At 40.9% G+C, this 27,476-nt stretch overlaps 1 protein-coding gene and 1 non-coding gene across 14 annotated transcripts; one reads left to right on the forward strand and one right to left on the reverse strand.

Annotated features, from left to right (window-relative positions):
- Positions 1-118: 118 nt before the first annotated feature.
- Positions 119-27,439, reverse strand: TBC1D31 (TBC1 domain family member 31). Of its 13 annotated transcripts, none has more exons than XM_087746824.1 (23): positions 27,243-27,341; positions 25,418-26,836; positions 24,968-25,114; positions 24,284-24,399; positions 22,197-22,375; positions 19,055-19,206; positions 18,473-18,632; positions 18,036-18,236; positions 16,669-16,845; positions 15,748-15,827; positions 15,499-15,645; positions 15,095-15,228; positions 13,963-14,096; positions 13,190-13,369; positions 11,946-12,178; positions 11,177-11,329; positions 9,867-10,002; positions 8,848-8,940; positions 6,964-7,104; positions 5,721-5,915; positions 5,148-5,298; positions 4,105-4,221; positions 2,259-2,628 (listed from the first exon to the last, which is right to left on the reverse strand). In XM_087746824.1, exons 4-23 carry the CDS (start codon positions 24,375-24,377, stop codon positions 2,483-2,485), a joined length of 3,003 nt encoding a protein of 1,000 aa, XP_087602950.1. In that variant the 5' UTR covers positions 24,378-24,399; positions 24,968-25,114; positions 25,418-26,836; positions 27,243-27,341; the 3' UTR covers positions 2,259-2,482. The 13 variants fall into 13 exon arrangements, 9 of the variants coding, with proteins under 9 accessions (XP_087602938.1, XP_087602944.1, XP_087602931.1 ...); XM_087746826.1 differs by lacking the exon at positions 27,243-27,341 and having other exon boundaries at positions 25,418-26,068; positions 26,712-27,210; XM_087746823.1 differs by lacking the exon at positions 27,243-27,341 and having other exon boundaries at positions 25,418-25,531; positions 25,618-27,210.
- On the forward strand, positions 1,191-1,263 carry TRNAM-CAU (transfer RNA methionine (anticodon CAU)). The gene has a single exon. It is a non-coding gene; the product is annotated as a tRNA-Met (tRNA).
- Positions 27,440-27,476: the final 37 nt, after the last annotated feature.

Consider the following 27,476-nt stretch of genomic DNA (forward strand, 5'->3'; position numbering starts at 1 on the left):
CCGTAAACCGGTGTGCCATGGCTCCAGAGGGGAGTGCAGGATCGAGGGGACACGCCAGTCTGGGCACTTGCACGGGGTACAGGCTGCTGAGGGCACATCTGAGCGGGGAAAGGGTCCTGTCGATCTCACCGATGCACTCGGGAGCACGGACGTCTTCAGGGCCACTCAGAGTGACACAGGCCCAGTTTTTCCAGGATAGCTTCCCAGATTCTGGGTCTGTGTCTACGTCAGATGCCTTATGGGGAAAAAAAAGTAATTATACATGAGGACGACACAAACATATACATATATATATATATATATATGAAAAGAGAAAAGGCTATGAAATGGTTCAGATTTTAATCCCAGAGCCATGGAGAGCAGGAAACACCCATTTGGGGGCTGAGGAGAGGTGGCAGCAGGGCCCGTCCCCCAGCTGCTGGTGTGATTTTAAAAACTATCCCGTCCCTCCCCCCACCCCCAACATCCGCCCGCAGCTGTCCGACGCGGCCAAAAGTCACTAATTATCTACTGACCTGTTCTGCACAATTATGCTGAAAATGATGCCGCCTAATTAACCTGACGTGCAAGATCGCGCCCAGTCAACACCGATCGCGGCCTCCCTGTGCTCAGCAGAGCCCTCACCCCCTCCCCGGCCAGGGCCAGCACGGTCACCTCGGGTCCCACACGGTTACCCCATGTCCCACACGGCCACCCCAATGTCCCACACAGTCACCCTGCTCCCCACATGGTCACAGCTGGGCCCCACGCAGGCCACCCCAGGTTGTCGCCATGGGCCCTCACACTGTCACCCCAGCGAACCCCTGTTGTCACCCTCTGGTCCCACATGGTCACTCCCATGTCCCGCACGGCCACCACAAGGAGCCCACACCGTCACCATAAGGACCCACACGGTCACCCTGGAGCTCCACAGTCACCACAGAGCCCCACACCGTCTCCACGGGGCTCCACTCAGTCACTGTGGGGTCCCACACGGTCACTCGGAAGCCCCACGCCGCCACCCGGGGGCCCTCCGGCAGGGAGCCCCCAGAGCAGCCGCAGGAAGCGCCGGGCCGGGCCGGGCCGGGCCGCCACTCCCGCCCCCCTCGTCCCCCCGCAGCGCGGCCTGAGGCAGCCGCCGGGCCCTGAGGCCGCCGGGGCGGGGCTGAGGGGCAGCGCTGAGGGCACGCGCGGGAAAAACTCACACAGCCGCCTCGTTAGCGCAGTAGGTAGCGCGTCAGTCTCATAATCTGAAGGTCGTGAGTTCGATCCTCACACGGGGCAAAGGCGGGTAGCTCTTTTCGTCCGGCGGCGGAGGACTGACAGCGGTCCCCGCGCTTTTACCTGCCACAAAACCCCATAACGCTGCTCGCTGACCCCTCAGCTGTATCGTCTTTGTCGTGACATACGAAGCCGTAGTTCTAGGGCAAGGGCCCGTGCCTGCTGGCTGTGAGGCCACAGAAATTCTTTTGGCAGCGTATATTGTTAAAAACACGCGCTCCAGCGAAGGGCCTTCTGCGTTCAGGCGTCTGCGGGCCCTTTTCAGCACTTGGGAACGGGGAAATCAGCCCCAGGGTGCGGGCAGGGACCCGGCGCTGCGGAAAGCGCTCTGGGCTGCGCACATCCACAGCCGTCACGTTTTTACGAACCATAAACGCGTACGCATATGGCCCAAGGTGCCAGCCGGAAACTTTGTAGGTTTATTTTTTTCTCTTTAAATATAGAAATAATCACATGCAAACTCCCAGACAGTCATCAGAACAAGGCGCTTTTCTCATCTCCTCCTGCCTGCCAGAGGTGATCCTTGCCCGTTGCCTTTCTGCCGCTGTGGAAAGGAACGCCGCCTCCTCCCACGCTGCGCTGAGGGCTGCGACGAGATTGCCCTGGCTCCCGGTCGCCAGCGCGACGGTTTCTGGCTCTAGACGCAGAGGATGCCAACGTGAAAGCCAGTGAAAATCAGCCTAGCAGCACAAAAATAATTTATTTAGATCCCCTATCCCCTTTCTTTATCATAACATGTACCCGCTAATATGTATAACAACTGTATATATCTCCAGCAACGGAGGCTCCACAGCCTCCCTGGGCCTTATTTTCAGTGTTTGTCTCTCAATGGAAAGGATTTTTTCCTCTAATTGATAATTTCCCTGCCGCAACTTGTAAAATCCACTTACACGTCACTGACAAAACCAACATTTTAACAGTGGTTTGTTCCTTGAAGTCATGGCATTCACCAGAACAAATAAAGTACACAAATACTGCAAGTGTAATAACTTAATGGTAAAAAGTATGTTTATTTATTAAAATAGCATTATAGTTACCAAGAAAATAATGAGAAGGTTACAAACAACATGCATTTTTCTAGCTAGCATTTTATTTTTATATAAAAATATTTCCGAAGACCTTTATAATAAACAATCTATGATCAGCCCTTAATGACACTACATATTTAGCACTTCACTGATTAATAATTTGAAAGTACAGATGAGGTCCAGAGCAAACGATCTCAAGGTGTCCACTTTGTAGCTTGGAAACGAGTTGGAGGATGTCTAGTTCGCGCCTGTGAGGTAAGCTTTTGCCTGAGCCGTCTGACTTCTGCCATCAGTTCCCGCTCCTGGCACGCCAGTTCTTCTCGTCTTTTGTCTAAAGACACTTCAGTGCAAGAAACTTGGACTTAATTTTGCAACTAACAGTTTTCCATAAATACCATGAACGCTTATTGGAAAGCTGATACCTCCTGCATAGGAACGCTATGTTTTATTAGTACCACTGTATGCGAGACAGCCCTCAGACCCATAAAAGCAAGGAACAACTCCTCCCAAGTTCTTTGAAAGTGGTACCTGTGTCTTGTTAGAAAAAGGTCAGATGCTGACGGGTCGCTACGGCAGGTCCATAAATACGTTTCCCATTGCGTACAGCTTTGTGCATAAGATGTGTGTGATCGTAAAATGTGCTTTCACTGGCCATAACGGCTAGGACAGCCAGGAGGAAATCACAGAATCATAGAATAGTTTGGGATGGAAGGGACCTTTAAAGGCCATCTCGTCCATCCCCCCTGCAATGGGCAGGGACACCTTCAACTCAATCAGATTGCTCAGAGCCCCATCCAGCCTGGCCTTGAATGTTTCCAGGGATGGGGCATCTACCGCCTCTCTGGGCAACCTGTGCCACTTTTTCACCACCCTCATTGTAAAAAATTTCTTTCTTACATCCAGTCTGAATCTCCCCTCTTTTACTTTAAAACCATCACCCCTTGTCTTATTGCTACAGGCCCTGCTAAAAAGTCTGTCCCCACCTTTCTTACAAGCCCCCTTTAAGTACTGAAAGGCTGCAATGAGGTCTCCCCGCAGCCTTCGCTTCTCCAGGCTGAACAACCCCAGCTCTCTCAGCCTTTCCTCATAGCAGAGGTGTGCCATCCCTCTGATCATTTTTGTGGCCCTCCTCTGGACCCCCTCCAACAGGTCCATGTCCTTCCCGTGCTGAGGACCCCAGAGCTGGACACAGCACTCCACGTGGGGTCTCACCAGAGAGGAGCAGAGGGGCAGAATCACCTCCCTCGCCCTGCTGGCCACGCTGCTTTTGATGCCGCCCAGGATACGGCTGGCCTTCTGGGCTGCAAGTGCACATTGCCAGCTCATGTCCAGCTTTTCATCTATCAGTGCCCCCAAGTCCTTCTCCTCAGGGCTGCACACAATCCCTTCACTGGGATTACAGACAGGATTCATTGGGATTACATTACAGACAATGATTACAGACTAATTCCTGACTATAACTCTCAGTAAGATTTTAATGAAAGACAGTTCTACATCTTCTCAACATCCCCAAATCATACATAATTATGAAGACAGAAAAAGCATCGGTAAAATGATCAGGTCAGAATGAGATTGAAGTAGGCCGAGATTTAACATGACTATTCCTCACAACATGACACACTTCAGGGACTTCCTACCTGTGCTGCCCCTGGTAGTGAAGACATTTTTTCTGGTGTGAAATAGAATAAAACAATAAACTGGTTTACTATCTACTAAACGCCTACACAACTAATGACTCAATTGCATAATGAGGCGTTCCGGTAACGCTTCTGAAATTAAATGTTAAAGAAAGGAGGGTCCTAACTTAGAAACTTACTGTGTGATGATGACTCTGATGCAGACAAATCGTTCAGACAGATGTTTCCAGACCTTGGCACCTGCTGGAGTTCTACCCCTCTCTCTGTACGTCCGGCCTTTAAATCACGCAGTCTCTCTGTAGGAAATAGAGAGAAGGATTCTTTGTAAATTAAAAGTGTTTACATTTCTAGTGATTTTTTCTAGCTTGAGGTGAAACAGTTTTTCTCCGGGAAGCAAAACTGGAACAATCACTCACTCCAGCTAATGGCAAGTACAATGGCTAATGGCTCAGAATTAGAAGTCAATTTTTCTAGTCTATGGGTCAAAGCTATGCCTCACTGCATTTCATTTTAAGAAATTACAGCTCCACATGTGCTGTTTCTTCCTGTATAATTAATCTTCTCACAAATGGGCCACTAAGATCATGTGGAATACAGCTACTCATACTTGCAGTTTTAGGATGAGACACCCATTTTAATAATTTGCAGTTGCAAATTACTCCATATTAAAAACATCAGGCAAATAAGGGAAAAGTCTGAAAAAGTTCACCCAAAGCAATATTAATCACCTAATCTTAATACTAATCACTAATTTTGTATGAGCCTTGCAGAGATGGAGGAATAGGAGAAATATCTGCAGAAAGACACAAATGCAGCATTTGAGAAGGATGTACTGGCCAATTCTGGAAGTGCATAAATGTTTTATTCCTGTGAACAAACACTTGGCAAAGTCACTTGCTGGCAGTGAGTTTGCTGTTCTTTACATTATTTGACAGAGGATTTCCAGGAGATGCAATTTTACGAACAGCTTAAGCTGATCTAAACCTGTGCTCCTACCAAAAATGCCATTTATATTGCTGCATCTGATAGATATCAAACTGAGATTCCTTTCCACGTCTGACCTGATAGATTGGTTTTACGAAAGAATACTGCCAAAAAGTATTTATGTAAAGGAGTTAAGCTTAAGTTTATCCCCAATGCTGGACACTTTTAGTTTGTATTCAGTTGCTGAATGCTTCATGCCAACATCCACACAGGAGAACTGCATTATCTATACGCTCACCAAAACAGCCATCTTGTCTTTGCAGCTTTTCAGCCAATTCTAATGTGTCATTCATTTTGTCTTCTAAAAACTGCTTCCTGTGCTCATCTGCAGCAGCAGCGGCCTTCTGCTCTTCTTCCAGTTGAGCTTTTTTCTGTGTAACTTCTTCCCACTGTGCAACAGAGGTATTAAATGTGTCCTCAACAGATGTGTTGCAAGGAAAAAGCAACAAGTAATACCATCTGGATTACTACAGACTAAACTTCACTCTTAAATCAAAATATATGTTATTAAGCTGAGTGAATGTTTCTTTTGGAAAAAAATCTCATTCAAACACCTGGAGAAAGGTAAAAGTCTTGGGTCAGAGAAAAAAAAATGAGAGGAACTTAGAGAATTAGGAATCTGCTTTCCTAAGCCTAAAATATCCTCACCAATTTGCTCTAGCGCTTCCAGAAACTTCCAGTCAAAACAGGAAAGGAGATTCTTAACAAAACATTTCTTCAATACCTTTCAGTTTTACGCTCTACCATGTTATGGGCAAAAGACTCTTACATTTGTGCCAGTCCCACTTAGAAAAAGAAATACTGCAAATACCTTTTTTTCTTCTGCTTCCCTCATGGCCTTCAGCAGTTCAGCTTCTTTCACCCTGTTGTCATGCAGGAGCTTGGCTATCTCTTCATAACGCTTCTCACGGTCCTGATCGTCATGCCTCAGTTTACGCAACGCTTGCAACCTCCAGTCGGTGTCAATGCATTTCTGCTCTGCTCTGGCTAAATTTTCTTCAGCCACCTAATAAAACATCTTTCTTACCAGGAATCCGATTACTCTATTTCAAGTAGACAGCCTTACATGCAGATAAGGTAGGATGAACTGAAGTGTTCTCCAGTGTCACAGTTAGATGTCCCTGCTGAGAGACTGTACCTGCAGTGCCACTCCTCCATTCACTACAGCAGGCTGCCTCATCTATCAGGGCTTCCTTCTGCTTCTTCTTCATCCATCTTATTCTTTCCCTTACTGAGGGTCTTGTTTTGTTTTGTTTTGTTTGGTGGTTTGGTTTTTTTTTTTAATCTTTTGGAAAGAAGCATCAACCTCTCCATGATTTTGGGGATTTTGCTTTCCTAGCATGGATTTAATATGATTTACAGGTGCAATTAACGTAAGATTGATACCTGGATGCCAATACTTCCACCCACATCCATCTGCTTCCAAAAATCGAAGGCTGTTTACAAAAATTCAGACCCATATGTTTATTTCTAGACAAAATATAAATGCAGATGCCAAGCATATGGGCAGTGGGTTAGCTGCAACTATTTTTCCAACTGTGCAGTTACAAGTTCTGAGCTTGAAAATCTGAACAATTCCTAATGTCAAGCTACACACATTCATTACTGTGATCTAGAAAACAGCTTCTACAGCTGAATTTCCTGCCAAGTACTACCAACTGAAAGTTCCTTTGAGGCTTACTTTTGTTTTATTATGGTTACAAATAAAACATGATCCTTAACAGGAGGATGTCTTATTCTGAAAAGCACTTTTGAGCCCTATATGCCTTCTGAGTTCTGAGAAGCAAAGAAAAGTTAATATTCATGGCAGGCACAGAGAATTTCAGTGTTATATAGCTGTTTGGACACTTCAGTCAGGTTTTTCAAAACCTCAAAACTTCAAACATACTGTCATAATCTATTAATATAGGTATCTAGAAATTAGATTTCTTTAGAAAATATTTTCATATTAACTTGAACTAGTTAATAGCAATTGAAATACTATTAACTAGTACTACTTGCACTAGTTAGCATACTAACTCCCCAAAATACATGTTAAAATCCAATCATCTTACTATCTGAGCTTTCTGTTTTTCTTCTCTATCTATTTCCATCAATATCTGAATGAGATGATCTTCCAGATCCACCCTTCTTCGACGGGCATCCATCTCTTCTTTCATTTCCTTTGTAACTGCTTCTTGATCTTTGATTAGATGCTGCCAAACACAAAAACATGAGTTATTGTTGCTAAGCTACTAACCCACATTTGTAATTCTGTCTCTTTAACTTCTATCAGAATTTCATTAAACTAGTATTTGGACATATCCACACATCTTATCCCACTACATATCATAACTGTCCAAGACAGTGATAGTCCCTGCTGTTTTATCCACTTGGAATTACACTAAGCCTGAGTCACCACAGTGGTCTCGCTGGTTGATACTGATGTAATTCCATTCCCTGGATTACAGTGGAGCATAAAAGCAGAATTCCAACTTAAATGAATTAGAATCACCATGAAAATATTCTGCACTTTTATGGCATGTTTTAGCCAAAACCTCAAACTGTTTCACAAATATAAATCATATTTCATGGTACAGGGACTTATAATAAACACATCTGCAGCTTGAATGCAGAGATGATTTGCCAAAGTAGTACAAATCAGCAGTAGATCTAGAAATAGAATTTTAACTCTCACCACCTTTTCATCAGGACACATCTACACAGTTTTCTGGAGAAGACATAAGCCCCTCCCAGCCCTGCGGGAATCTATTGAGCTGTGTCAGCAGGGTACTGAAGCAAAGTTAACATACACAGCCTTCTAAGCTTGAATATAGCCCCTCACTGACAGCAGTAAAACCGTCGGTTCAGGGCATGGGCAGGGCAAGCCTGCCTACACAGACTCTTGTGGGCAGGCATATATCCTCAGTTAGTTAAATAATTGCTACCTTTCTAGCCTGAAGAGGATGATCACTGTAGAATTGGTTCCCTTAAACAGCTGACTTTACATGTACTGGAACAGAAATGAGCTTAGCCTGGTTTGAGTTATGTAGCCACAATACAGCTGGCTGTGTATTTAATAAATAGATGCTAAAAGAAATTTAGCCCAGTTATGCTCAGCATGGGTTATAAAAAGTCTATGGCCAAAAGCTTTAAAAAGCCAAATATAAGCAGACACGTGCTTCAAAATAAGGATTAGCTATCTGGTGTCCACTTCTGCTTGCATTCCATTGGATCTGCAGGTGTGCAAGACAGGCACATGTAGCTGTGATTTCTAAACACTTAACTTACTATTTGTAACCAAAATGGTCATTATTAAAGCCTTCCATTGTCAGCCTTGCTTTTCAATCATTAATTATTTATAATAATTAACTAATATTTAAAAAGTATTATTGATTAAAACCCTTTATTACTGAATAGTGATCTTTCTGAATTGTAAGTCAGTCATTTGAGAAAAGAACTGCACATTCCCCACGAACCATCCATTCCTTTTGGCTTAATGATGCTGTTGGCAATTAGGTATTTTTTCATCAGCTACATCAATCTGCTATACTGTTCTCTCCAGAAAATGTAGATATATCTGGATACCACAGATGAAAAGGTGGGAGTTTCTGGGATGAGGAACATATTGTTATAGACTTATTTCTTATTTACATGTTCCTCGCTTCTCTCAACCAGCTGAGCACACAGCTAAACCCTGCAGCAACCAAGCGATACCTCTGCACAGGAGAAGAAGAAAATTGGGAGGATATGGGTATTTTCTCCCAGAAAAACAGATAACAGTGAGTTCTACTAATGCTTTTATCAACAGAGGGTTTATTCTAAAAAAGATATCAGAAAAGAAAAAAAAAAGTCCCCCTTTTTCCTCACCAAAGTCTGGTTGAATGAACACAACTGAATCTAAGAACTGCAAAGGAAGAACCATTAAATATAAACATCTATGGCTCCCTAATAGCTACCTGTTCAAAAAGCTGTCTTTGTGATTCAAGTTCCATCCGTTGTACTTCTACATCTTGAACAGTAGCAGCTGTTTCCTGCTCTCTCATGGATGCCTTAAGGAGAAGAGAAACACATGAAAATACAGTAAAGGAGAAATTTTTCTCCCTTAAAAAACAGTATCCAGAAAGAATGTCCAAAACCCCAAACCACACCCTACTTCTAAATTCTAGTCAACTTTCTGTCACACCACGAATAACGCAAAATATTGCATATCAAAAGTACAGGGCAAGGTGAAAAAGAGGCACAGGAATAGTTTTGCAACCAGCCGAGCATACTGGGGAAATGTCAGGCTTGATCTAGCGCTAATAATCTGCCAGATGCAGCTCCGAATCGAATAAGGAGTCTCTGAACGCAGAACGCTGCGGAGGACAGTACACAGATATCGAAGTGGCCACTTTGCACCTGGCAGAACCTGTGCTGAGCTGGAGCTAATAAATCTTACACCGCCCTGACTGCGGAAACACACACACACAGCTGCACGGCACTCTGCAAAGTGTGGTGCTGACACGAGGAATGGCCCTGCAAAGACTCAATTCATGCCCACAAGGTTCAAAAGCTTCCACTCTCAGCATCTGCATGCCACGGTGCTCGAGCTAGTAACACGGGAGCAGAGCCAGGCCTGGCCAGAGGCCACTGCGGAGCCTCTCAATCAATGGCAGAGTTAATTTGCAATCTGGACATACAGCCCACAGACAGCTGAGAACTCACTGCTCCTTTAAGGAGCTCATTACATTTTTCAACACTGCCAATATACAGATGAATCTGGCTTTTCTAAGGAATTTTGCCTATTAAAGCAAGCCAGTGGAACATAGTAAGTGCCAAATAAAACTGTTAAATTATGCATTTACCATTGCATGCTAAATACACCTCTGGGCTCAGAAATCACAGTATATCAACTGAAATTGTAGTTATGCATTTTTTCCTTGTTTATTTTCACTAATAAACCTTCAAGAAAAGAATTGCTTGAGCAATACTCAGCCTTTCTCGCAATTTCATCATCAAGACGGTTCAGTTCCATTTGACGCTGATCTTGCTGGTATTTCAGAAAACGCCTTCTCGAAGCATCTAGAAATTGCAGTTCCTTTACTTTCAGTTCTCTTTTCACAGCAGCTAGTCTTCAAAGCCAAAACAAACAGAAACAAGGGAACTTGTGTATATGAAAGGTCAGTAGCAAAGAGCACAAACTTGCACTGCAGTCATCCATTAGTTACTATGAGCTAATCTCTAACTTATAAAGCTTAGGACAGTTGCTTTCACTCTTTTAAATTGTCCATTTTTCATTTACCAGACAAAATTTAATTCACAGACACACAGAAATCCTCTATTGGCAACGTCCCCAATTAAGCTTTGAAGTCCTGTACCCTATTTCTGTTCTGCTTTAATAAGCACTAGTTTACTATTGCAATGATCCAGAACTGGAAACTATTCCTTAGAATAATTGCCAGTGTCTTGGTACCTCTTTCTGCACAAAATTAGTCCTAAGCTTATTTGGAAAATATCAAAGTCTTTCAAGGAACAAAACCACAAACTCAAGAATTAGTTTGCAAAGAAAGGCTCACTGCCCTCTTTACAAAAAAATAAAAAAATTACTCTGTAGGTTACAGAGGTTTAAGAGAAGCGCCTGTAGACGTGGTGCTTAGGGACATGATTTTGTGGTGGACCTGGCAGCGTTAGGTTAACGGTTGGACTTGATGATCTTAAGGGTCTTTTCCAACCTAAATGATTCTATGATTCTATGATTACTTGTAGTTGATCTAAAAAATTATGGAGATGTTGAAATTCTCTTAAACCTTTACAACTGCAAAATGTACAAACTAACAGTTCAGCTTCAGTACTATCACAACTCTGCTCAGCAACTGATATATAAAGCAGGGGTTTTTTTCTAAATCCACTAGCAATACAAGAATGTGTACAGTCACTGATACTATAAGTGACTCTCATATTTGCAGCGTGAGTCTGCCCACAGTGCAAGTCTGAAGTCTCAGTGTGCAAACACACAGCAATTGACTGCTGAAGAGCATTCACAATCCAAAGAGACCAGACAAAAGGCTGGGAGCTGAGACAAAAATATGAAGTGACTTGGCCTCTAATCTGCTGTATTCCCTCAGGCAAGGCAGTAATACAACCCAGATCACTTCATTCCCACACCAAAATCTGACCCACCAGACCACACTGTTTTCCCACATTACAATTTATACAAATTAGTGGTTATTTCTCCTTTACTCATAGTTAACAATGTCATAGCAGGATACAGTAGCCAGGCCCCTAATACTTCTTATATTGTAATACCTCTGCCTCTGTTCTGCCAGCTTCTCTTCTTCTTCCAGTAGCATTTTTCGCCTCTGTTCTTCAGCTTCTTGAAGTAATTCCTGCTTTCGATACCAGGCTTCATCTTCTGCTTTCCGTTCCTGTGCTTTAGCTTCTAATTCATGTGCTAATTGTCTAAATGGAAGGAGATTATGTTAATAATTCAAGCCAAGTATCAAGAAATTACTTGATTACTTAGAAACTGATGACTGTACTAGCAAAGAACTGCTGAAATGAGATGTCATGAAAGAGTATGGCATGCCCTTTATGTACTGAGGAAGTACATGAGGAAGAGTTACAATACTGACTGTTACAGACAACAGGGCATTTCAGATGAGAGCAGATATTTTCTTCCTCACATTCTTAACGAAAAATAGTTTCTAAAGGTGCCATGGCAACATGGTACTTACTGATTTCAACAGCAAGCTAAGAACTCCTGGCCCTTCACAAAACTGGACGCTACAAAGTCAACGGAGGTTTAGGCTCTGACTCACAAGTTTTTAAGTTTGAAGACTTACGGCCCAATATTTTCTGCGAATTAACAAATATTTTTTGTTTAAGATAAGACTACCAATTTAACTTAAAAATGTGCAGACCAAATAACTCTTAACGTTTAGCAGTTATCTAAAGTAATCTTCCTGAATTTTCTTAATTGTCTCTCTTCTCAAGCATACAGATTACAACAGGAAAAGGCAATTGTGTCCACCTGTCCCTCCCAGTCTGATACTGTCGTCAACTTTCCCATTAATACCTCTCTCGCAAGTATTCAATTTCATCCTGTCTGATCCTCTCCCGTTCCCGAGTTTGATAATCCACAATGAACTTGGGATATTTATTAAATACAGGGTACTGTCCTTTTGTAAGCGGTATGAAGTCATCAAGCATACGCTGTGGATGGATATCTAGTGGCGTAGCCTCCATAAGATGATAAGCTTCCTTAATCACAACGTTAATGTCCAGGTTGTTACGATGATGAAAGAAATACTGTAAGAGACATGCTTCCACTTACATTCTACAAAAGATTAAGCAAGTCTTTAATATACCTATTTGGGAATAATTAGGTAAATTAGCAAGATCTATATTCCAAAAGTTGATTTAAAAAGGGACTATTAAGTTAGCCCTACCAATTAGTAAAATATCACCGGCTCAAATGACTTGACCCCAACCTCTCCAAGTTGTAAAAGTACGCTCTGGTTCTTTTCCTTCTCTTCAAATGGCAGTTGTGCAAGGGATCTGGAAAGCTAGGCGTGAATTTAGAGTGTCCAACTGTGTGCACAGACACTCCTACCACTGGATAAACCTCCCTCAACTTCTGATGTTCAAACACGAAGCTTGGAAGTTCCTCTTCTTGAAGGACTATTCTTCCTGTCAAAGATCTTATTCACCAATAAAATCTTTCAATTGGTTATTATTAAACGTAGCAATAATGTCAACTGTTTGATGCCTGTCAAACCGACTGCTCACAAGCACATTTTCGAGGTGGAATGCTTTGTTTGCCTACAGAGATGTTTTCATATGAAAAAACCTCCTCCTCCCATGTAAGGCTAAACATAAGGAAACATTTTCATTTAGCTTCAGAGAACGTCAAGTAATACTGCCTAATTTTGCAAATCTGAAAGCAAAATAATGAAACATGACAGAATGACTGTGTCTTGTCTCCACAGGCACAAGTCCACATTAGATCCCCAAAAAAGAGGCAGAATTATTTTGCGGTTGATGAACTACTGACATGTACAAAATGGCTTTTAGTGGTATTAGAAAGCTTAGGAAAGCTCTTAAAGATCTCATTGCATGAAACTGCAGGAAATTGCTCAATATTTTATTCATTTATTGTATATTTGTCAAGTACTAGATGATGTTATTCAGAAACATGTAATAATATATTAATGTGGAAATGAAACCTCTCCTTCTAACTGCCGTAACAACAGATACAATGTTTTATACGTCTCTGTAGGTACACTTCCATATGATTGATTTAAATATGAAGATGTTTACCTCAAAATCCCCTGTTTGATTACAGTGAAGCAAGGGAGCTCTGGAACATATAATGTAGGCAATGACAATCATTAGAAAGTACGAAGGATGGTTGGAGAAGATATTGTCGAAGACTTTCAGCCATTCTTCTCTTGTTAGAACCTCAGAGAACAGTGTTTCTAGAAGAGGCCAAGCATAAACCTACATTATTTGGGAAAATTGACAAAATAATCCGTTAGTACAATTTTATCATTCCTTTTAAAGAAATAATATGAATCTTTCTTGCCTTATACCAAGAATCTATTGAAAGAAACAGGAACTAAACCAGAATATCTGAAGATAAGTTTTATTGCCCACTATAAACATTCAAAATTAATATGGGGTGATTATAAATAAATTTCATATTTCACTGGATGTCTAAATCTTCTGTTTAGATTTGTGAAAATAAATTCATCCCTAATGATAAATAGGGATTACAAAATCAATTCATCACACCTATGTCCACTTTAAAAAAAAATAAAAGTACATTTATTATTTCATAAGTAGCTTTTCAAGCAATGTGGACTTGAAAGCAAAGGACTTCTTCTAAGAACTACAGTAGCACGTATGTGAGATTTATGATCATGGAAAAGGAAAAGCTGCAGGAAAGCAATGATATATTCTTTACACTCCCATATCACTCACTGTTATTTAATGAAAACTCCCCCCAAAAAGAATTATTTCAAAATAAAAGACTAATGCACTATCATTCACTGCAGTGACATTTTATATACAAAACTTGGCTAGAATATTACCTGTGAAGTCACATTGTATTTTATTAAATGCTGAAGTAGTTCTTTGTCATGATGTGCCAGAACATTTTCCATCATACTAAGGACATTAACTGGAGGATTGGGAAAATACTCAAACCAGTGCTGACAAAAATTAACTGAAAGAGAAAAAAAAAGCCCAGCACAATCCACTGTGATCAGAGTGGTAGACTCTTGACAACCTTAGGGTTTGGTTATAAAGGCTATGAATTTAAGAGGTAGTTTTAGGCAGCAAAACCTGTTTAAGCTATTCCCAACTCTCCTAGCATTTATTCCTAAACCATTCCCACAGTACACTGCTCCTCAAGCTGCACTGGCATGAGTGTGTGTGTCAGTACACTGCGAACCAGACTGGGGAACTAATCTGGCTCAAAAAGAAAACGAAAAAAAGTCTGTGTGCTGTGGGACTAAGTGGTTGGAGGCAGATGGGAATATTTAAACCAGTATTTCTGTCCCATGAAACTACAGCCTGGATCAAGTAATTTTTAACATACTAAGAATAATTTCCGTAAACTTGGATACTTATTCACTAACAGCATGTGTTTGCAAAGTGGGTATGTATGCTTGGCAGCGCATATCTTCTGTAGACTTAGCAGCAGCTGCAACAACTAATTTAACTGTAAAGCACTTTAATTTAGAATGTTTCTTCAGAAGACAGCCATAGCCAGCTTTCAGCCAAATGTCTCATTTTGAGTTACCACATGCTTAGGACAACTAAACACAGTAAAACTTTTAGAGTTCATTCCCTTTTGACTGGGAGTGGGTGAGGAGGTGGGGTGTGTGTGACTACTTTTCCCATGTCTCAGAAACTTTAGTTATTATGATATAATTATGCTAGATACATTTGTTTTTACAGATTAGATGTTACAAATACTGTTAAACTGCTAACTTTTTGCTAGAAACACTGCAAAAGGAAGTCTAATATCTCATTTTTATTTACAAGCAGGTTTTTTTTTTAAGCATACGGTTGCTGTGTATTAATTCCTGGCAAAAGCTTTAGAAGACAGCCTGGTGACCTCTTAGGAAATACCTCATTCATTTCATCACGAAAAGCTCTTTTGCATGGGAAAGCTTAAACATGTTGCAGCATATCTGAGTTTTTAAAATCATTGCTTACCTACTACAGTAGCAACAACTTCAAAGCAGATCAGCTGGTTGTTCTGGAATAATTTTACAAATGGGAATGCTAGCAAAGGAATATAAGGCGTCTCAGCAAAGATTGCAGACCAGTGAGCTAGAGCTGATAAGGTCCTATACGCAAAACCAAACAAAGGTGTAGGAAACATCGATCCAGAACCAAACAAAAATATAATATGCATTTTAAAACCACAAAATAGAAAGATTGTAAACTTCAAGATACATGCAGGATTATACGAGTTATAAAAAGAAAACTGCATGAGGGCACTACTATTTCATTTTAGAATTTTCCTTACAGCTGATTCCACCTATTGGATACATTTCAGATCACTTTATGAAAATAAAAACCTATAATATTTAACTAAATATAAATATATACTTTACCTCTGTAAAACTCTCAGTAGTTTCCTACTTTTGATTGGATACTCGTTTTGAATATTCACAAATGCACTGTGGGTACCCTTATCTATTAGGGTACTGAAAGCTAAGTGGTTTTCAGGAAGTTGTAATAAGGAACGCCAAACAAACATCCTGCAATTAAAATGCAGACTTAGTCAAGCAACTTCTCTTTCACAGGCCAGTAAACACAAGCAATTTCATTTTGCGCAAGCATGAACATGCACACAAACATACCTGTATTTTGCTGGATATTCTCCAAATCCTTTCAATAAGGCCTGCAGACGTTTCTTGTTTAATCCACCTGGCAATTCGTTCTGCAACATAGGGGATCAACAATAAATGTAAGGATTTCTCCTTCATAATCTCTTTCCTTGCACTCTAATTGATGATAGTAGCTAACTACTGAAGTTACTAACATAGTATTAAAAAAAAAAAAGTGTACTGCTATCCGTTAGATAATCCTAGGTATTTCAACAACAACAAAGATAATTCGAAAGATCATTCATCTACCAAACTCAAAGAACAGCTGCCACTGATTTCAATCAGAAGCAAATCAGACTGAACTAACTAAACTATATGTAATTAAATGATGGATATAGCCAAACCATAAAGAATATTGGCATAAGGAATGGATCATATTGCGATGGATGTTACAGGAGGATATAGATATGTGTGTATATATATGCGTATGTGTATATATATGAGAATATAGAGACATATGAGATGCAAGATAAAGACAGAGAGAGACGATGGCACAGCGATGACAGAAGGGAAATAAATGTAACAGTACTGCATCTTCTAAATAATTAATAAAAAATGAAACGGCTTCTAGGCAGACATTTTAGAGGTGCCAGTTTGCTAGCAGGGAAGCAGATCAGATTGAGCAAATATCCAAATGTGTCACAAGTTGCTTGAACAACTTCAGAAGTACCCCAAGCTGACTGGAGGCAGCTCTGGCTGTGTCACATAATCCTGGAGTATGGGCTAAACAGAGAGAGGAAATGGTACTAAAACTCCCTCAATCCCCTCTCTGCTCAAACATCCAAGTGATTCAGTGCTTGAGCTTATCCTTTAAAGTAAGCGGATAAATATTTTTTTGCAATGAAATTTAAATGCTGTGGACTGGTGAACAAAATATTTGCAACTTCTTCCCACCTCTTTATTTTCAAGTGATTTGGTCACTTGCAGTTTTAGCAATCTGGTTTGAATTTTGCTTCCTTTAGATTTCCAAGGTTGCTCTGACGTTCCTGAAGTCACTCTCATTGTCAGTTTATTTCCCTCTGATGTGCACTTGGACCAATCTTCTACTACTCTGAACGTCGGTGGTGAAGGCTAATATTAAGGGAAAATACTTCGGTTATCATCTTGTAAGACAGGTTAACTAACACTATAGTTTGATGTTTACACTATTTTATATGCCATATTTTTGAGCTTGATGGCCACAGCAAGAAGAATAGAGACACATTTATACCATAAATAAATATATATGGACTGTATACTCCTGAATAAGTATACCAGCGCATAAAACTGCTGTAATAAACTAGAAAGACCGTGAGAAGGTTTACGTAGCTTCCAAACTGACATCATGTTATTTCCTTGTTTAGCAAACACTAAAATATAATTGGGATAGTATAAACGTGTATCATGTACTGTTCAGGTTATTTACTTTACTGTGTTTCTCAATGTCACTGAAATATTTTGCATTTCTATAGCACCAGTTAAAAAGAATATAAAAGACCTTTACAAACTTTCATTAGTCTTCAGTGTCAGGGACGTATTAATTCAAAGTTGGAGATTGGGAAAGCAAGTAACAAAGTGGATATCCCAGTTCATGTCAAACTGTCAGCAAAAGTGCAAATGGAATGCATGTGTGACATCTTTACACATCCTCAGCTCCAACTCCATCATTATCCAAAGCTGGTTACTGTTTACTTCAAAGACATGGTGATTAAAGATATATGGAATTCTGGATTTAGAAACCTGACTCTCATTAATAAATTACTTTAATAAAATAAGAACTGGTATTTAGAATGTTTGTTATTCAGGAAGGATTAGGAGTATGATTGTGCCATAATGATGGATGCTGGCATCCAATAACACAGTAAGAAGAACAAAATCACAGTAACAAAAACACCATTCATACCCACGGTTTAAGACAGCATCAGCTGCAAAACATTTCCTATAGGAAATGGAACCGAAGCAGCACAATTCTGCTGTTTCCATCTCCCCCCAAATGTCATTACAAGAGGAATTGGTCCATACAAACTGCTGTAGAAAATAATATCATCTCCCCCTCCTGCCAACACCAGAAACACAGTGATATATATACACTTTAAAAACATCATTCTACCTGACAGACTGGAGTAACAATGAAGGGAACTCTACAAACCACTTTTTATTTGTAGTGTTCAATATGGCACTCCAACACATGTCTGCAAACTACTGCTGAGACAGAAGTTATATAGACAAGTATCAACTTTATTGGGATTTACTGCTGTTTCAAGAAATGTAAAACACTCTACCTTATTTCCTTCCTGAGTCAAAGCTTGGACACTGTATAAATTAAGGCTACCATCTTCCATTACTGATGCAATATACCGTCCATTGGGGCTAGCTGCTGCTGTACTAATTCCCTCTTCATGACTCCCAATGTCAAAAAGAAGTTTGCATGTTTCTATATGGATAAATCTCATAATATTATCTTGACTTAACACTCCAAGGACCTATAAGTTAAAAGGATTCATCGATTAACAGTGTCAATGAAAAACAAAGAGCAATATCCCATTCAGCAATGACATTCCGTTAAGATAAAAGAGCAACTGAGCAAACATTTAGCACAGTAACTTTCCTTTCCTATGGTATGGGCCCATATCCCCAGTGTCCCCCAAAAGCCCTCAAAGTATATGTGTTGAATCAACTAACCAAATACGCCAGTCTTAAGCTTTGTCGAAAAACCGACCTGATTGGAGCCCCCATCAAAACTGTCAGGGAGGAATTCCAGGTGACGGACAGCTCGTACTTTTGCAGGCATCTGGATTATTCGTATCAACTGCTTTGATTCTAAACACCATACGTGAAGATGATTTGATTTTCCACCAGCTACAAAAATCCGGCCATCTCTGGATCACAGACGAGGCAAAATTTCCATCAGAATACTATAAGTTAATATCAGCTAAAAAGAGAGAGATCATACATTTCCTTCTATGCCCTCAAATCACATTTGAATCTGTCATTATTCCTGTCATACTCCCCTGAAAGAGCAAAATAGCTCCTAAATAATAAAATTTGCTTTTGTAAAGGATAGTTTAAACCTTATTTTCAGGGTCATTAAAGATCAACTTCCTTTATTTCAACTGCTACGGGACTGTAATAAAAACTGCTATTGATCCTTGCTGAAACTATCGGTCACAGCAGAGTTCAAAAGCTTATCATAGTATATAGCTCAATACTTCCATAAAACATTACAAATAAGGAAAGAAAACCTGTTTTAAAACTACAATTTTTGTGGTCTGCCTTTAGAATGTTTAAAATAGCAATTTACCTGGTAACTGCAAAGACCTTATAAAGTAATACAGAACCTTCTACAGGAGTTGGCAACTGGTATTTACAGTGAAGAGTATCAAATTCCCATGCAAAAACAGAATTATCTTTGAAACAGCTGAGGATGGTGTTACTCAATGGAAGAAAAAAAACCTGGAAGAATATGGAAAAGAAAAAGAATGGAATATGTTGTCAAGGAAGTACCCTTTAAATTGGACCAAAATGCATGGCAGAATAAAATACAGCAAGAAACGATGACAGTATGGCTGTTACTAGAACTGCGTAACACAGCTGCAATGCAAGGCTTCGATCCCACAGGCAGCGGGTCCCCTTCCCCTCTTGCAGCCTAGGCAGGCCCGCTCTCCTTTGCACTGGTTCAGAACTTGTTGTACCCTTTGCTAAGCCAGTTTAACTCACCAAAATGACACAAATCTTTATCTGGGTTATTTTTATGACTGTTAAACCGTCTTGTGGAGGTTTCTGATGAGTGCCAGAGAGGATGTACTATAAACGGTGGGAACATGAACCCAGGAGCAGGAGGGGACGGGAGACATGAGCCAGAACTGCTCATTCAGCAACTGCTTGTTGCATCTTATACAAACTGGCTTCAGCATTCAAATAGTACCAAGAGCCTGCAAATGCACTCTATGAAGCATTCACCTCTAGACTTAAACTCCTTAGTTTTACGTACAACTATTAAAAGTAAAAAATGTTGTAGACAGTTTAGCAGTGTATTCTCCAACTATGAAATGAAGACTTTACTGTGAAGATGAATGAAGATAAAATCAAAAAGCTTGTAAATATATTTTTTCAATTATTCTGAATGTATTTATTGTTTATATGTAATCTCTTTCTATGAGAAAAAAATTGGATTATTTACATTTTTGGATGTCATCAGATACATTCCTGCTTAATGACAAATTATTGGTTTAGATCAGAGGTTCTATTTTGGCAGCAGCACATGCCGCTTCAGCAAATTCCCTGTACCTAAAATTTTGAAGGTTAAATTGAAAATGTCTTCTGGTATCTGAACATTGAGGGACTACCTGAAGGACTTACTGGCTGAGATTTACAACCAGTGCTATGAATTTCAGAGTTTTGGTCTGAACGGTCTCTTGGGGACTTGAAAATCAGTAAATCTGGATATGTGGGATGGGATTCATCTTGCTGAATGCAAGTGACTGAAAGTTGGATGTTCAGGCCAAATTAATCACTTGACAGTGAGCAAAAGTTACCTGTGGGGAAAGAGTCACCTCACCTACCAGAGTCATTTATCTTCAGACTGAGCTGCCTGTCCTCCTTCAGGGACCCTGAGGAAGTCTAGACAATTAATTGAGAGCAGATGAAGCTTACATTTTGATAAAGTGGAGTACTGAACAGTTCCTCATTTTCTGCTTTGCCCTAGAAAAATACCACAAGATGTTCACGAGCAGATGTTGAATAAGCAGTGATGCTTTGAAAACGGTCATTATAAATGTCTTCTCTTAGCTCTTCTTTCTCATTTTTTTTCACCCGCTATCCTTACAGTGTGCAGCTCAGTCTCTGTCTTTTTAAATTAGCTTTGCCTCATACCAGCTTAACAGAAGGTGTATGTTGGAGTGCAACGGGGCTTAAATAAAGAGGCACCAAAAAGTAGACCGCAGAGATTGGTGTGACACTACTACGATGGCTCAGACAGCAATCCAACTTTGGACAGTGAGTGTCAGGGCTGTGGTCTAATAATAAATCTGATCTTTAATAAAGCACTTATCTGTATGTCTTAAATCGTGGCATGGAAGTAAGTATCATTATCTCTATTCTAAAGACGGGAAAATGAAATCCAGATAAATTGGATTATTTGCACAATGTCCTATCAGAAATGGTAGAGCCAAACCAGAAGTGCAGGCTCTTGATTCCCAAACAGTGATTTATTCATTCAACCATAGTCACTATTGTTTGGATTTAAAGGTTGTTTCCATACTGTAACATCTTGATCCTACCAAATTCCAAAAGCCATTTATCAATAAGAAGCCCCTACACATAGCCTACACAAAGATATTGAACAGTAGAAAAATCTTGTCCACTAAAGAAATGCAGCCATCTTTGGAGGGAAGACATGATAGTTATTTTAGCAACATGCACTACACAACAGTTTTAATAAAACAAACAAACAAATTTATGCATGATATTCCACAGTAATTGCCAGGTGACTATTTCAGGCTGACAAAATTTCTGCCTGACCTAGAACACGGTGAAGACGCTCAAATGAATAGCCTTGTTTTCTGCAAAATCAGCATGGCTTTTTAGTGACCAGCCTGATGAGAACTTTGGTTTGAAGTGGCGTTTGTAAGACTGTTCACTGCAGGGCAGCACGTGTGTAAGCAATGCTCAGGCACCGCGTCAGTACTTTCTGTAGTACTTATGCCAAAGTTTGACATTTGGTGGCGCAGGCAGACCTGTTTAAAGCAGCGTAACGCTAAGGAAGACCAATTTAAATGACTCCCTGACACAAACATGTCATGAACACAGACATGTCATCCTTCTCATGCCCTGTTGTTCCAGTATAAGTGTTGTACAGCAAACCAAACCCAAGAAACCACTCGGCTGAAAAGCAGCAATTTCTTTTTGCTGAGTTACTTTTCAGCTTTGTTTGTTCCCACATTCAGTGCTTAGCATGCACAGAAAGAAGAGCAGCTTTGGAATAAGCAGCTGAACGGGGTAGGTGGTGGTGACTGTTTGAAGTTACCATTATGACACCAAAACTGTTTTTTTAACAACACCCTTAAATCCCCGTATCCTTCAGGTTGGAATCAATCTCCGGAGGTCCTCTGAGCCCACCTTCAGGTCAAAGCAGGGTCAATCTAGAAGATGGCTCCAACTTCCAGGTTAAATTGGGTTAGTCAAGGTCATACCCAACCCAGTTTTGAGTATCTTTAAAGATGGAGGTTCCTTAAAAGTTCTCAGCAGACCTCTGCAACTACTGAGTCATGACTCCAGTGGTCTGGGTGACATGACAGGATGACAGTTAAGGAGATATGCCGAAAGAACATAGAAAAGATTCAGCTGTATTTTAAAAAAATTTTTCAAGTACTGTGATTTTAACATGTGGTGTTACTCCTACTGAGGTATGCTTGCTCAGCCTTTAGCAATTGTCCTTTACTCACCTTCTGTATACCCACAGACTGACGAACATTCAGCTTTCTTTTTCTTTGAAAGGTGTCCAGGTCCCAGAGTTGTGCTGTATCAGTGGATGTAGTGATGGCATACCTGCCCGAGCCATGGACAGAGATGGAAGACACTGAAGAATCGTGTCCCCTCATCCAACTAACCAGCTCCTTGGTTTCTGCAGGAGTTGATGAAAAAAATTAAAAGGATATGAAAGTCATTTAAAGTGAAACAGCTACTACTTTACCCTTTATTGTCAACGCTATGCTGTGAAAGAGACTTTTAAGCATACCTAGTATATGACCATTTACCATCACAGCCCAACAAACAAGAAACAAAGGTATCAGTCTTCATATAGTTACTATACCTTAGAGAAATATAACCGTCTCCTCATCTCTGAGTAGCAGGTTTCATAAGTTATTCTCAGTTCTACATAGAAAGCCAACTTGCACAGATTTGTTTAATTTAGCCGAAGAATCAATCTTAAAAAGTCATGAACACTGTGGTCAGGCAAGTTCAGCATGCCTCATAGGCAGATTATCTGATGTGAACACCCGCAGTAATCTCTAGAAGCTGACACCGAATGTTCAAGTTAGAATTCTCCACTTGTTTTTACTTGTGGACAGTATGTATGGATGATTACACAGCTATTTAGAGGTGCAAGGAAGAAAGGTTTAATGACAACAGGCTATGACTGTAGAAAGGCACAGTCAGAAAGCAACACCTCATTAATTCTTTTAGAGTCCAAAACATTTTTATGCTGTGTATTGCATACTAAGGAAATGGTTCCTCTGACTACATTGTCTCCCACTTGTGACTGCATGACCACTAATCTTCCCCCAGGAACCAAACTATATTTGTGGCAATTACACTATTTATGTCGGGTACTTTGCCTGACAGCCCATGGGGTGGTTCCAGCTGACCTACTGCTGTGGCATCAAAGATGGGAAATGGCTATAAAGCAGCTCATGAAGCCTAACAGTCAAACTTTCTGCTGTGCTTACAGACAATTGAGAGCTTAAAGCTATTGTCACGTCAGAAGATGACATGGGATTACAGAGTACGGCTTCGAAAGCAGGAGATGGAGCCCACCAACCAAGTATTATCTAATACACCTCTAAGGATAGTTTACCCAATACTGACTTATGTGAGTAACATTTATATTTTAAGACATTCTTTAGTATGACTTGGTATCCGGAAACAGCACCATATAAACATGCAGGACTCTGTGGAATAATTAAGAAGATTTCTCTAAGTGCATCCAAAATCTAAGTTTGGTCTTACTGTGGTTGTAAGAAGGAGAAAAAGCAGAAGATTTCAGACCTTAACTATGACTCTTCCTGTATTTTGGGAAACAGTGTGTTACATTAAAATCTTCACTAATAATATCAGACCCTCAAATTGTAGATAAGCGATTCCTACTGCTTTTGCAATAGATGTAAATCCAGATGACAACAGACACTACAACTGCACTTTTTGATAGGTTAAGATTGACTTATGAAGAATGAACTGTCAATGCCTTTCACTATTTAATTTCTAATCAAGATAGAAACACACAGCTGTGTGTGAAGTTGTGGCCTTTGAAGTTAATTTTAGACATCGCTTTTGAATAAGGATACAGATCTACTGGCATACTCAAAAGTACTGGTAGTTCTTTTAGTATATATTATCACTTTGTTCAAATATTTTACTGTAAATATAGTTAACAACTGGTTCAATTGCAAACTAACATACTGTCGACTGATTTTTGTTTGAATTTACATACAGCATCTCATTCTAAGCAAACATACAGAATTGCTTTAAAAAAGGTAACACATGTAATTGTGATCCTGTGCTAGACTTCAGTTAAACAGATGCCTGCACGACTCAGTGGGAACAAGAAACTTTGACAAAGCAAAGGGTTTCTTTACCCACAGGACTATAACCCCCATGGGCCCAAGCTGTGGGGGTTTTTTTGGAAGAGCAGATGGCATGAAATACATAGTAAGATTCCCATCAAAAAAACTTACAAAAAATTGAGATTGAAACAAAAATTATATAGTTTTTTAGAACAATCCAGATAGAAAGCCTTTAAATTTCTCCTTACCTGTATCAAAGCACTTAACGGAATAATCTGCCAAAGCCACCAGGAATTCTGTCTTTCTGCGAAGATTAAATGCCAAAGCAGTGCAAGCCTGCATTGTCCGCTGAACAAGGTTGAACCTATTTCAAAATATATGTTCTCTTTGTGTTAGGAAACTTCGGTTCATGATGTCAAGTGAAGTAAGAACTTAATCGGTTTCAATGTATTTCACTGAGAGAAAAAAATAACTCAAAAGAGAAAAAAAAATCGTATCTAATTATGATAAATATAAAAATATTAAAACTCAGTAGTGTAAAATTGAAAAGACTGAGTAATATATTTCTGCAAATGACACTACTAGGTCTTATTTATTGTAATTCATGGTTTGTATTATTAATTGAATTGGCACCGTTCAAAGAATAACTTCTTGTGGTAGTATTTAATCGCTTAAGTTCTATGAAAATGATGTTTGTTCAGTTTAGAGTTACAAACTACTGATCTTTTGGAGCAGCTAAACTAATAAAATAATATTTAGGGAGCCTACAGGGGCTTGCAGTTTCAGCTCGGAGAAAACCGCTATCTATTTCCGCATTCATGGAAAACTGGGGGTTAAAATCAGACCTGTGGCATGCTGTCCAGGCAAGTTCCATACCTCTGAATGTTACACATGTCAAAACAATTAAAATGTCTTGATAGAAATACTCTTACCTGTTTCCATTCAGGTCAAAAACATATATATTCCCTTGCTGGTCTCCAGCGAGTAAAGAATCTCCGGAACTGTCAAAAGCCACATTCAGAAAGCGTATTGTCTTTGAATGGTATCCTTTGACACTATGAATTATGTTTACTATAACTCTGTGAAGAAAGCAAGCAAAACAACCATGCTTAGAACTGTTTCACTATCACATTTCTCCAAGATCTAGGATTTAAATGTTCTTAGCTTATGGTTTTACAATTCTAATCATTCATAGTGTTCTATGAAAAATCTTCTTCCACGAAAAATACATTTTTCTAATACAAAAAATATACTAAACAAAGGAATTCATTCACTATGGTGGAAGGTAGTTAGGAGACATGTAAAGCAGATGGGGGAAATCTACCATTCACGATCCTTTCATGTGGCTCCTAGTTACTTCATTGTTAATGAATAACACTAACATATATGCTGATGTATCATCTACCGATGTATCTGAAAGCCCAATTCAGCACTCTGCAAGGAACCTGGCTCCCCTGAAAGGAGGCTGTAGCGAGGTGGAGGTCAGTCTCTTCTCCCTAGTAATGAGTGATAGGATGAGAGGAAACGGCCTCAAGCTGCGCCAGGGGAGGTTTAGGTTGGATATTAGGAAAAACTTCTTCACCGAAAGGGTGGTCAAGCATTGGAACAGGCTGCCCAGGGAAGTGGTTGAGTCTCCATCCCTGGAGGTATTTAAAAGAAGGGTAGACGTAGTGCTTGAGGACATGGTTTAGCAGTGGACTTGGCAGTGCTGGGTTAACGGTTGGACTCGATGATCTTAAGGGTCTTTTCCAATCTTGACGATTCTATGATTCTATGATTCTTCATCATCACTGTAAAGAAACTTGCTAGAAAACTGAGAAGCTATGAATTACTGTAAGAAACCACTTGGATTAGATTGGGGTGGGGGGAAAAACAGCTTTAATACCACTTCTTGCCAGAGTCTTCAAAAGCACGAAGTGAGCCATTTTTCATTATTCATCTGAGATCTTTTGGAACAAAAGTTGCTGGTTTTTCACATTCTATCCTTGTACCATGCTGTTGGCATAAAATGGAGCCCAATGCAGAGCCGAAGCCTGTGTGCAGATTAAGCTGTAAGAGGAAGTTTTTTCCAGGAAGCAGGACATTAAGATTTCGGAGATCTACTACTTCTGGATTTTCTGGCTAACACTGGGCGAACCAATTATTTTCTATCATCACTTAGATGTAAACTCAAATTAAATATCTAAAACTGTACAGGATAGTGGGAGGCCGCTTAAAGACTGCAGGGCACTTGCAGAAGACTGTGACCATGGCTGTATAAGACACTGATAGCTATCTGAGACACCAGTCTCTAAAAGAGCAGAATATGCAACCCAGCACCTGCATGCAACTGTTGGTGTACGTTACAAAGTGGGAGTGAATATCAGAAGAAGGGCCATGCAGCCATGGTACAGACTATAGAGACAAAACTAATTGTACCTCATTCTGCTAAGCCCATTCTTTTCTGCGATAAAAGAGAAGGGCCATAAAAATGAAATTAGAAAGATGTTAAGCTAATTTAAGTTGTAATTAAAATTTAGTGATGTTAAGGTCTTTAATGTCACAAAAAAACCCAAAAGCAAACTATGACTTCTGATTCTAAAAACACCCTGAACTGTACTTATCGGTGTAGTTACAGCATCTCGCAGACTTCCTCAACACCACTCTCTGCCTTTCAAAAGTTCCTTCGCCACTAACCTAACCTAGGAGAACGAAGTCAGGAGTTCACAGAGCTGCATCCAGATTCCCCGTGTCACAGGACGCAGGTACACCAAAGCAGCATTCAGACCGCTGCTCTCCAGCTTGGGCCGGGCAGTGTTCTCCTAGTATTTCACAGTTTAGTTAAAACTCTTGTGGGAATTCGCCTGTGGTATTTTGTTCAATACAATTAAAACAAGCAAGCTAAACTGGGAGAGCTGCCCAGGCCCTTGCCCAGCTGAGCTGTGAGCAGCTCTGAGGCACGGAGGTTTCCCAGTCTCCTTGGGGACCTGATCCACCTTCCACGGGAACGTTTTTCCCCGTTATCAAACCGGCCACCCCCGGGCTGGACCTCCAGCCTCCAGAAGCTCAGGCGGGCTCCGGCCGGCCCTGCCCCCTCCGCCCGCTCCCCCCGGCCTGCCCGCTCTCCCGGCCTCTCCTCCGCGGCGCAGCGCTGGGGGCGCCCACGGCCGGGGGCGCTGAGCCGACCCTGCCCCGCCGCCGTGCCCCGCGTCCCGCGGGGGCCGTTACCCGCGCCGCGCCGCCGGGCCGGGCCTGCGGCGCCAGATGGGGCCGTGCTGGCGGCCGCCCAGGTCGGAGCTCTCCATCCTCGGCCCGGCGCCGCCGCTCCCGCGCTCGCCGCCTCCCCTCAGGGCTCCTCCAACGGCCGCCGCGGCGGGGGGCGCCGCACGCATGGTACAGCCCGCGCCCGCCTCACCAATGGAGGGTAGTGGGAGGGAGGTGGGCGCTCCCCCCGCGGAGGAA

The sequence above is a fragment of the Nipponia nippon genome, unplaced genomic scaffold (genome assembly GCF_047370975.1).
Source record: "Nipponia nippon isolate SJK-2023a ecotype South Korea unplaced genomic scaffold, ASM4737097v1 scaffold_1, whole genome shotgun sequence".
NCBI lineage: Eukaryota > Metazoa > Chordata > Aves > Pelecaniformes > Threskiornithidae > Nipponia > Nipponia nippon.